At 53.9% G+C, this 11418-nt stretch overlaps 1 protein-coding gene across 1 annotated transcript in view; it reads right to left on the reverse strand.

Annotated features, from left to right (window-relative positions):
- Positions 1 to 5592: 5592 nt before the first annotated feature.
- Positions 5593 to 11418, reverse strand: part of NOS1 (nitric oxide synthase 1) — a 57767-nt gene continuing 51941 nt past the window's right edge. Inside the window, exons 22-27 of the mRNA XM_029913842.1 lie at positions 11008 to 11095; positions 10426 to 10547; positions 9190 to 9338; positions 7939 to 8133; positions 6463 to 6581; positions 5593 to 5695 (exon numbers count right to left, since the gene is read on the reverse strand). Coding sequence (XP_029769702.1) covers positions 5680 to 5695; positions 6463 to 6581; positions 7939 to 8133; positions 9190 to 9338; positions 10426 to 10547; positions 11008 to 11095 — 689 coding nt within the window. The 3' untranslated portion in view covers positions 5593 to 5679. The remainder of the gene's footprint in view (positions 5696 to 6462; positions 6582 to 7938; positions 8134 to 9189; positions 9339 to 10425; positions 10548 to 11007; positions 11096 to 11418) is intronic.

An 11418-nucleotide genomic window follows, 5' to 3' on the forward strand; every position in this document is an offset into this window, starting at 1 on the left:
CGCCACCCATCTCTGTCTGTCCTGAGAAGGGCCTTGATCTTCTAGGGAACTCTGCGAGTAATTGAGAACCAAACCCAGCAACAGATCTCACTCTAGCAATAGCCACATCTATGGAGTCTGACAGTAACAGCACCATTGGCATAGACCATAAAGTTCTCCTTCTCAGAATATCAGCAACCCCTGGAGAAGATCCTCCACTGGGGTAAATCAGAGCAACTCTACGCACTCTAATGGTGCGAGATAGATTTACAGCAGCTTAGCATCTAGCCTGGTGTATTTGGCTAAGCTCACAGACACCTCAGCGAGGACACCCCCTTTGCCCCCCATCAGTAATAACAAGGCCTCCGTGCACTGTATGTGTCATATAGAGATTGTGCCCAGTGTGTACAGGCTGCTGCTTCTAAAGAGCTGGTCCTGCAAACTCTTCCTATTCACATAGCGCTCCGGGTAAATGATAGCAGAACGGGGCTCAGAACGTAGGCCAACTTCTGCTGCCATTTAGGAGGGTATAAATTGACTGCCATTGATTCCTGTGGGAATTGACCGACACATCTGAGAGCAGAATTTGGCTCTTTAAGGTGAAGTTCCTTGCTCCCTGCATCCCTCAGTCTCTCCATGGGCTGGGATCATCGCTGGAGAGAGCCAGCTAGAAGGGGAGCAAGTCCCCAGAGCATTAGCATCCTCCTAGCTTTAGGTGCTTCATGTCCCATTGCCATCACCAGAACCTACCTTTACTAAAGAGCTACTCCCCCCTTTTGCGTGGCTGAGCATGGGCTGGATGCTGGGAAGGTCTCTCCAGCGAGAGGTGCAGGAAGGCCAGTCGGTTAATTGGTAACAGGCTAAGGGTGTGAATTGATAAGGGAGGGGAATAATAGTAAAATGGGGAATTAACAGAGGTCAATAACTAATCACTATTGAGTATAGATTAGGGGTAAGATATAGCGGGGAGAAGCTTCTTGTGCTGCAGCTTGTCCTCAACTCCTGCTGCTGCGTTTTGTCATCTTAGATTGTAAATTCTTTGGGGGCAGAAAGTGATCTTGTTATTTGCTCCCCTCCTCCAGGGTGCTGTAATATAAAGACTGGCCTGTATGTTGCCCCCTATCTAAACTTCCAAGAAGCTGCTGTGGGGAGGCAAAGCCTTGGGGACGGTCGCTGTGGAGCGGAGGCTTAGTGGCTCGTCAGTCTAAGGTAAAGCGTGGAGCTGGTCAGAAAAAAATGGGGAGTATTTTTCATGCACAATTTGCAAATTCAAACAGTCTTGACCAGCTCTAGTAAGGACCCACCTGGCTGTTAACCCTTTGGAGTAAGACGTGAGCTGAGGCACTGTGAAGCATTTTGGTGGTGGTGATGGCAGTCTTTGCCATTCATGGGAATTGCCAGACAGGATCAGCCCACTGGTCCATCATGCCCACTCTCCAATTGCTACAGGAGCTGCTCAGCCAATTGGAGTGTTGGAATTAGCCAGTGGGGACTGGGATTAATGGACAGAGGGCAGGCGAAGCCATCAACCGCACAAGATACATTCAATCCATCACCTGGCTATCTCCATTCTCCACCACCCGTGTGCTATGTATCTATTATACATACACACCCATTTCACCCAGCTGAACTGCGTCTGGGTGGCGGATGAAAGGTCTGTTTGTGGCATGACAGAGGAGATTAGCAGGATCATGTCCCCTTTTCTGGGGGAGGAAATTAAGCATGTGAAACCCTTGCAGGTGAAGAGAGCAAACTGGAACTTGCTCAGTTAAAAAGAAAGCCAGCCCGGCCTGTTCAAAGTCAACTATCCCAGCGAAGCAGGGCAGGCTGATGACAGCTTCTGGAGCCCTTGAACTCAACTCACCCCACAATGGTAGGATTTCCCTGTTACTCACCTGTCCCTTCCCCCATCCCTGTCCTGTCTCTTGGCTGCTCCAGGTGAGCAGGCTGGACGTAACACGGCTTTTTGCTCTCTAAGGCTGGGATTTTCAAAGAGAACGAAGGGACTCGGGTGCTCAACTCACAGTTAATTTCAACAGGCTTTGGGGGCCTAACTCCTGTAGACCTGGGGAAATTCCAGCCTTTAGCAACGGGAGAGGCTGAATCTGGATGTCAAGGCTCCTCCATGGCTGCACTGGCTGCGTTTTTAGTGTGGCTCATGGGTATATTGGACAGGAGGAGACACAACCCATCCTGCCAAAGCCAGCCTCTCTTGTCCGATCCAGACAGGGAGCATCGGTACCAGCAAAGCGAATTCCAAAGCGGGGCTGTTACAGGAGCACAGGACTGAACGGGAAAATGAACGCGAAGGACACAGGCGAAAAGAGGAAGGGGTAAAGGCTAGGTCTTTGGGCATTCCTTTGCATGGATATTTCCAGGAAAGATGGGCCTGGCGCAAAGTTTGGATCCAAATTCAAACTCGCCCCAAGGTTGGTGTGGGGTGGGCTGAAGGGAGATGCCGGGTTTTGCTCTGGCACCTTACAGAAAGGTCAGCCTGGTGTGAGCTGGATCCAGAGCCAAACTTCCCCAGTGTGTGGGATGGTGGGGGGGGGGGGTGAAGGGCGGAGTAAAGGATCTGTCATCTCTTCCCCTGCCCCCAGGGGCTGGATCCCTACACAGATTGGTGAGGCACAATCTCGAGCAAAGGCATCCTTCTGCCCTTGATGTGTTCCTCATTCTCTCCTCCCATTGGCTTCCAGGGGACCAGGACATGCGGCTGGAAGGGTCGGTGCCTGCCTGAGCTCTCGGCCCCACTGAAGAGCTCCCTGTAACTGGCTGGAGCTCTAGGCCCTGGTTACACAACAGCGACCAGGGTTTGTAACCAGCACATGGTACTGATGGCTCCAGCTGTGGTTGATGCCTGCACACCACCTGGTTAGTAACCACGGCAGTTAACCACACCTGCCCCCTGCCAGGGACCTAGGCTGGTGCAACTGGCTTAGCACCTTGGGGGTTTGCAGTGTAGACAGGAGCCCCTACTCCCCCTCGTCGGGCTGGTCTCCTTCAGCCCAGCACTCTGTGCAGTGGGACAGCCCAGAATCCATTTCCCCATGAGCGGGGCTGTGTGCATGTCCCCATGGCCCGGTGGTCCTTCCGGAGGCAGCTGTTCAGAACACACTGGGGGCAAACACTGAGAGGCAACAGGGCGGGTGCAGACATACAGTCGCTGCTGCAAATTGAACCGTATCACTTGTAACCACACTACAGCCGTGATTTCGTAACTGAACAGGGGCTTAGCCGGGGATCTTCATTCATCCTCCTAGGGCAGCACATTGGGCCACCCTCACAGAACAGTGTGCATGCAAATTACCACAAGGTGGCAGCATTTGTGCATGTCCCTATTTAAAGTCCTGCTGGCTCTTAGTTGAGCAATACTGTACACTCAGAAGAGATGGATTGGGGCAGCAAAATACCTGGAGTGGAGCTTTCCCAAAGTGCTGGGGCCTCTGGGCCCAGGGTTTTGGGTCAGATCCATCTGGGGTGGGCAGGGAAGGTAAAGACCAGGGACGTTGCTGTGTCAGTGGCAGCACACACGAGCACCTACCAACACTGGAGGGTCTAGGCAGCAAAACCAAAGCAACCACGTGGTCACTGCGTAGCGTGAGACCAGTGCACACAAGCGGAAGTCGAGCAGCCCAGCTGCCAAGTCACACTTAGGCCGGGGGAGGCTTCCGACCTTGCTGGACTCACTCTGTTAGAAGCTTGGGTCAGGGGGAGCCAGTGGCAGGTCCTGGGCTCTGAAAACAACCCCTCGGTGACAGCGGTTGTGAGGACCCTCCCCCTTTGCCGTGCCCAAGTCCTGTCCCCCTCCGGCGGCAATTCCCTATGCTGTCGGCAGGAGGGGGGCCAGTGCCTACCTGAAGGCACCAGTTTGCTGTTGCTGCCTCAGTCTAGCCACAGTGGATAACTACGTACAGTGCAGGTGGGGGAAGGGACAAGGGCTCCCAACACCCCTGAAGAACCTGGCAACTAGAGAAAGCCCCCCCCACCCCCCGAAAGAGAGCGACAGAGCCGGCCTGGGGTGGGTGGCAAAGTTCCTACCTGGAAAAGGGGAGTGACCCTCGGGGGCTGCCAGCTCTGTAGCAGTTCCTGTAAGAGTCTCTCCCGGGGCTGGATCTGTGCAGTGGATCTGAGTGGTCAGCACCTCAGAGCCTGGCGTTAGACAGCACCAGTGCCTCTCTTCTCGGGCTTGCTCCCCCTCTCTCCTGAGAGCTCCCGGCCCAGAGGCCTTGTGCAATTTGAACAATGGCACCGTGCATGCAGCAGGCAGAGTGGGCATGGAGAGGATTTGGGGCTTTTTGCAGAGTGGAGGCACCCGTTGCAGCCAGCCTGGCACCACGAGAGCTTTGCAGCTCCTGGAGGGGAGGGGGGGCGTTGCTGAGAAAGGATATCTCACAAGATTGCACTAGGACAGACTTGCCATGCTTTGAGTATTCAAGGCAACTGTTACTCATTTAATGGGGCGTTACATGGGGCTGGCACCAGAAGGCCTGGCACCAGCGGTCAGGAATGGCCGCAGTAGACCCCATTGAGCGGCTACTTGCTGGCTTCCTATCAACCTTTTTTATAAGCAGGTTCTGCTTGGACCTGGGCAGAAATGGCTTCAGAGCTACTCCGCCTCCCAGCCTTGTCGCCTTACATGTTCTCTTGCCTTGCTGGAGAGGACTCACGTGCCCACCGCCAGTGCCCTGTTAATCCGGGGAAGCTACAGGGTGCAACCCATGCCCGAGTCACAATCTTTCCTCCAGGGATCTCAGCTAATCTGTAGCCCTCTCATGCCGGCTGGCCACATTTACCCTTAACTCCCATTGCAGGCTGGGGAGGTTTGGATGCAGAGTGGGCAGTACATCCCCTGCTTCCCCGTGACCAGAGAGCACCCACGTGCTGCCCCTTTGCAGAAGCACCAGCATGCACCTGCACACTGCCTGTGAAGACTTTTGCACCAGCAGGATCAGCACAGGGCACACAGGCAAGAGAGGACTGAGGACGGAGCCAAGAGGGGGTGGGGTGTGGGGCTGATGATACAAACAGCACAGAGCTCACTTAGGTGAATTGTTACCCATTGAACACAGACGAACCCCACCCCTCAAACAGAACAAAGCTCTGGTGCCTCCATCAACAGCAAGAAAGGGGGCAGGGCAGCACTTCCTTTCCAACCAACTTCCCCCTGGGCCAGGCCCGGAGCGGCCAAAGCAAAGCGAGGAAGATGCAGCGATTCAGCCAAGTGCCACGTCGAGGTGGGGAAAGGGGTCTCGGGCAAAACAGCTTCTCTCCAGTCCTCGCTGCCCGGGTCCCCCCGCTCCAGCCCCACCCCCCCAAACACCAAAGAATGCAGATGATCACGAAGGTGGTGATTTCATGCAGCCGCGAAACGCCCTCGTCGGACCGAGCGAAGAAGAAACGTAGTTTCGTAAGAGCCACTGCGGATTATAAAGCCATCGCACTTCAGCGGGGGACTCCGAGGAGGGAAACAAGGAGTGAAAAGAAACCGCCACAGGACGACAGAGAGAGAAAGGAAGGGGAAATCATCATCATCGGGACACGACGACAGGACGAGAGACAGAGCACTTTCCGTGGGCAGGCCCCGCAGAAAAGGAGCCGCCGTGTCCGTGTAAATACAAAACCCAGCGCCCTCCGGCTGGAGGGGGGTGGCTGCCGCTGCAGCTGGTTTGGCATCCCGTCTGGGGCAAGGGGTTCTGGTTATGAGCAGAAAACCCTGCAAGGGAAAGGGGAGAATGACTAGCTACCAATGCTCCCTTCCACGCTTAGCCCAGCAGCCCCCACTACTGGCATGGGGCAGCTAGCGTTTAAATGCCCTGAGCACATTTGGCCACCAGCCAGCTGAGATTCAGCATGGAGCCAGTAAAGCCACCTGGGATCCCAATGGGTATTCTGCCATTTGGCATCAGTCTGAACGGGATCGGGTCTTCAGTTAGCTCCCTTGGCTGGGGAACCGGCCACCTGGTTCCCCGGGTAGCCGGCAAGCTTGCCCCCCTACCAGGCATGCAGCCCAGGCGCTGGAAAGCCGCGGGTCCCAGGGAGCCTGACAGCCGGCTGGTCTGGTTTCCACTGATGAAATCGACACATTCCCACAGAACAAGTCAATTCCATCAAATTGACACGTTCCCACTGAACTTTATTACATTGGGAAATTTTCAACCAGCTCCAGTTGTGCCCGCCCACTCGTCTGTTGTGCCAGGGGCTCGTGGTATGGAAAAGGCTGTGTTCGCAGATAGAATGGGTCAGATTCACCCTAGCAATTCCTTCCGGAATGGATTTAGCCCACTGAGTTGATTGTTCTCGCAAAGAAACTGTACTGCAGCTTTGTCTGTTTCTACTTTTCGGATCAGAGGCCTGTTCCCGTTTCTGCTATTACTGGCTTCATACATGCAAATAAATCAAAGGATCCTTCCGAGTTTTATTCCACAACCCACGCGTGTCTAAGAAACAATAGCGCAGGTTAAAATAAGCACGTCAACTCACTCATCCGTGTCCTTTTTGCTTTCCTCAATGAATGCAATCGACTCAGATCTAAGGCGGTTAGTCACTTCATATGTACGCAAGGTGACTCCAAAAATATCCTCGTGGTATCGGTTGTCATCCTGAAAGCAAGGACAGCAGAGGCATGGCACCGGGAGAAGGGTGTAGTCGCAAGTTGTTATTATGGTATTTCTGTAACACCCAGAGATGCTAGCTGAGGTGGGAGGTGCTGTGCAGACAGAGTGTGGGACAGTCCCTGCCCCTAAGAGCTTACATGCTAAACAGGCAAGAAAGGAAAAGCCTACAAGGGGAAACTGAGGCACAGAGCAGGGAAGTGACTTCTCCAAGCTCACCCAGTAGGTCGGGGCAGAGCCATGATAGAATCCAGGTCCCTTGGCACTCTGTCCAGTGTCCACTATACCGGGCTGCCTCTCTCAATGGCTACTTGTCCACATGCCTTAAGGTTAAAAAATAGAGAAAGCGAGAGAAAGCCCAGGGGAACTGGAGATGGTACTACAGCCTAACAGGAACATTGCCCTAGTGAACAGACTGCAATGCATGTGTACCAGTGCCTTGCACTGGATGGAATCAGAACTGCCTAACTGTATGTCATAGGCCCTATATTGCTAACAACTAGAGGAGCTTCCCTGTTAGCTCAAATGGTAGAGGCCTGTACTTGTGCAGCAGTAGGATCTGCATGGCCGGATTGTACAATACGTGACAACCATGAAGGTACTAGGTGGCCACAGCTTTGCTATATTTGCTTATTACAGTGAGGACTCTCTAGCCAAATTTTTAGATAGGTAAATAACATGCATGGTGGGTAAAGGCTATTAGCTGGCTGGACATTGCCTACTGTTCCAGAGACATCTCCTGGGTAGAGCCAGCACTGCAAAAGGACCCGGAACTGCAGCTTGTACTGGCATTTCGCTGGCACTGGAGCTGCACCAGTGCTAGGCCAGCGGTGGGTGAAGTGCTAGTGTGGACAAGGCTAACGGGGTTAATCTGCAGAAACAGAGCTCCCCGAGAAGCTGGCCCCCTACGGACAAGAATTCTTCCGGGAACCAGTCCTTTGCACAGACTTGCTCCCTCAGACACCCTCCCTGTGCTGGACCTAGGCCGGCCGGTAACGGCAAGAACCATTCTGCCGATTTACAGATTTAAGGCAAGTCCCAGGCCCCTATGGGCTGCTGCAGGGGCCTTGTCCTCTAGTAGCTCACCCATCCCCCAGCTCCTTTGGCAAGCCAGGGGCCCGGGAGGGTCGGTAGAGCAGGACTGAGCTACATGGGCAGAGCTGGGCAGAGAGCCTGGGCCCACAAAGTCAGGTCAGGAGGCTGGAAGGGGTGGTGCCTACTGACCACTCCCAGAGCTCGTGGCTGCAATTATCCCATCATCAGTGACTGTGCAAGAGGAAGCCCTGACGACGCCCTTGGCCCAAGCTTGCGCTGCCCTGCGGCAGGCTGGGGAGGGCCTACTCACCCTCAGCTTGCTAATGAAAGCGCCAGCCTGCTCCACCGACAGCCGCCCCTGCTGCTTCACGATGCGCTGAATGGCCTTGAAGACATCCCCGGCCATGGTGACGTCCCCGCACACGTAGATGTGGCCTCCCTGCTCCTTCAGCGCTTTGTACACAGACTGAGCCAGCTGCTCCTGCAGCACGTCCTGCACGTATTTCTGGGGGAGACAGGAACGGACGTTGCACAGCGCCTGTCACCCACAGCTCCCAAAGGGCCCAGCCCAGCTTTACACGCAGGAGTCACTTCACCCCTCCATCCATCGGCGCAGGGCAGCCACCTCTGGGGTGGAACACGGCAGCCATTTAACAACGCACGGCAATGCTGCACCACTGTTTGGGAAGGGAACTGAAGACGATGCATACTCGGAGGTGCTAAGCGCCAGAAACTCCAGCTGAAGTCAGTGGAAGTGCCCAGCTGCCAAGCACCCCTGAAAAACAGGCTCCCAGTGGGACTCAGCCAGGGCCCTGGGGTCAGTACTCGGCTAGGGGAAAGCGCCAGAGGCTTGTTAATGTCCACAAGTGGCTTTAGGTCTCGTTTGAAAGGGAGAGAGATGGAGAGGGCTGGTTAACGGGTTTGAGGGCTATTGTGCTGTCATTGCCTTCCTGGGGATTCTTAAACGGGAGATTCATTGGCCCACGTAGCTGTGAAAAACTCGAGCCAAGATCATGTCCTCAAACTAGTGCAGGCAAGTCCCTCCAGGTGACTGCATGAGAGGTCGGACACTTCCCCTAGTGGCTGGGAGAATCCACAGCCCTGGGGATGCCGGAGCTCCGCTCACCATCTGTGTTAGGGTATGTCTACACTACAGGATTAATCCGAATTTAGATAATTCGAATTTGGGAAACAGGTTGTATAAATTCGATTGTGCGCGGCCACACTAAGCACCTTAATTCGGTTTTAAACCACATTAATTCGGTCGTGTGCGGCCACACTACCCCATTAACTTAAACACAGTAATTCGGTGGTGTGCGTCCACACTAACCCTAATTCGAATTAACAAAATCGATTTAGGCTCTACTCCGTTCGTCGAGGTGGAGTACAGAAATCGATTTAAAGGGCCCTTTAATTCGAATTAACTGGCTCTGTAGTGTGGACGGGTGAAGGGTTAATTCGGATTAAGGCAGCTAAATCCGAATTAAAGTCCTAGTGTAGACCAGGCCTTAGACTGGTCACGGCGACTCAGGGCTGAACGTAGGTGGCATAGCAGGGTTACCTTTGGTTTGTCTGGTTCCCGGGAATAGGCTGTGTACAGCTCTTTGAAGATGCCTTTGTTTTTGGCTAGGAGGGTCTCCTCTTTGTAAATGTGGTCGATCTTGGACTGTCGGCACCCAAAGACCAAAATCATCGGACAGGGCTTCAGTGCTGGAGCAGAGACAGGTGGGATAGCAGTGAGTCACGGAAACCATCCCCTGCCCCCAGTTCCCAAGCCTGGGTTCGCGCACGCCCTCCTGCGCGGAGTGGGCACGTAGGGTGACCAGACAGCAAGTGTGAACAATCGGGACAGAGGGTGGGGGGGAATAGGAGCCTATATAAGAAAAAGACCCAAAAATCGGGACTGTCCCTATAAAATCGGGATATCTGGTCACCCTATGGGCATGTGCTGTGCTTGGATTCCCTCTTCGCCCGCTGGCAGCCATTCTGTACACTCTGAGGGAGGCTATTTGGATACGTCACTCTGTTCCCTGGGACAGCAGATGGCAGAGGGGGAAGGGTAGAAAGTCCGAGAGGAGGTACTTGGGGAGACTGCGTAACCCCTCAGAGCCGTACGCATGGATCCAGGGTCCCAAGTAACTAGCGCTGGGTGAAACAGATCAGACTTTTTTGGTGGGAAATTAAAAAAAAAATCATTTTTGTTTGTTTTTGCAATAAAAAATTATTTTTAAACAATTTAATTTTTCATTGAAATATTGGGGAAATGGAATGAAGTGTAATCTAAAGAAAAGAGGGGTAGCCGTGTTAGTCTGAGTCTGTAAAAAGCAACAGAGGGTCCTGTGGCACCTTTAAGACTAACAAAAGTATTGGAGCATAAGCTTTCGTGGGTGAATGCCCACTTCATCAGACGCAACTGTTAGTCTTAAAGGTGCCACAGGACCCTCTGTTGCTTTCTAAAGAAAAGAATTTGTGACATTTTTCATTAAAAAAAGCCCAGTGGAAAAATGTCAAACCAGCTCTATGTTAGGTCATCTCGCGGTCAGCGAAACAGCCATGGCAACACATACGCACACACCACAGCAGCCATCTCCCACTCAGCCTGACGCCCACCCCTGGAGCTAACAGAGCGATTCTATTAGCTGCAAGTAATAGGCTCCAGTCCTCACCAGGACCAGCCACTGGAGGGCGACGTGATCACATGCTCTCAGTGGGGGTACTATACTTGGCTTCGCTGAGGATGCTGGGCAGGCACTCGCTCGCCCCCTTACTTACCAGAGGCTCAAGACCTCAGACCCACCTTTGTGCTCGATTTCAAAGAGCCGCTGCTGCCAAAAGCTCCGGAACGGGGCGATTCCCGTACCTGGGCCAATCAGGATGCAGGGAACCTGGGGATCTTGTGGCATGTGGAACCCAGGAGCTCTGGACAAACAAGTTTCTAAAGTTAGTGATGCCCCTCATGGGCCAAGGCCCAGGCTGGGTCAATGAAATCCTTGTGGGGGTAGAAATGTAGCTCAGACATGCAAGTGCAGAAGTTTGAGTGTGGAAGGCGGTGGCAAAAAGTGGCGTTCGAAGCAGAGCGCATGGTAACAGTCCACGCCGCGCTCTCTTCTGTGACCTCTGGCTGTTCAGGGGCATCGGGTACCACACCCCGCCCCATGCTCTGTAAGGTGCTGTTGCAGACTGCTCTATGGAACAGGGCCTCAGCCCCTCTGCCGTTCATTCGTAGAAATCCCCATTAGTGCTGTGAGCGCACATGGTGGGCTACAGACAGGGATTCGGGGCTCTCTGCTGTGAATAGCTGACAGATCAGTAAGTCTTGGAATGGTCTAAACCCTCCCTGGCTCTCGGGGACTCCACCTGCAGTGAACATGCCACTCACCCTCTTACAAAACAGGGCACAACTTCATCAGCCTGTATCCGGTTGAACCAGGAGGAACATACCCCGTGGTGGATCGGTCCTTCCCCATCTAGGAGAGGAAAGGAGGAGAGGGTTTGTACCCTGCCCCAGTACTGCTGAATGGATCGCTGCAGAACGCCCTGGCCATTTACCTCTCTGCACCCAGCGAAATGCTCTGCCCAAACCTCCCCCAATCTGACGTCAGCACTAACGGCAGCCAACCTGTCACTTGGGGTCAGAATGGCCAGGCTCTGAGTGGTCCCTGGGACCAATTCTGCTCTTCAGGGCAGGCTGGACCACTGCAGCACTCAGGACGGGCTGGCTTCCCCCAGGTAAACATCAGGGAGGTGCCATTGGCTGGAGCAGAGCAGTTTGTGACTTTGCTGTGGCCCT

The sequence above is a fragment of the Terrapene carolina genome, unplaced genomic scaffold (assembly GCF_002925995.2).
Source record: "Terrapene carolina triunguis isolate 2854851 unplaced genomic scaffold, T_m_triunguis-2.0 Scaffold951, whole genome shotgun sequence".
NCBI lineage: Eukaryota > Metazoa > Chordata > Testudines > Emydidae > Terrapene > Terrapene triunguis.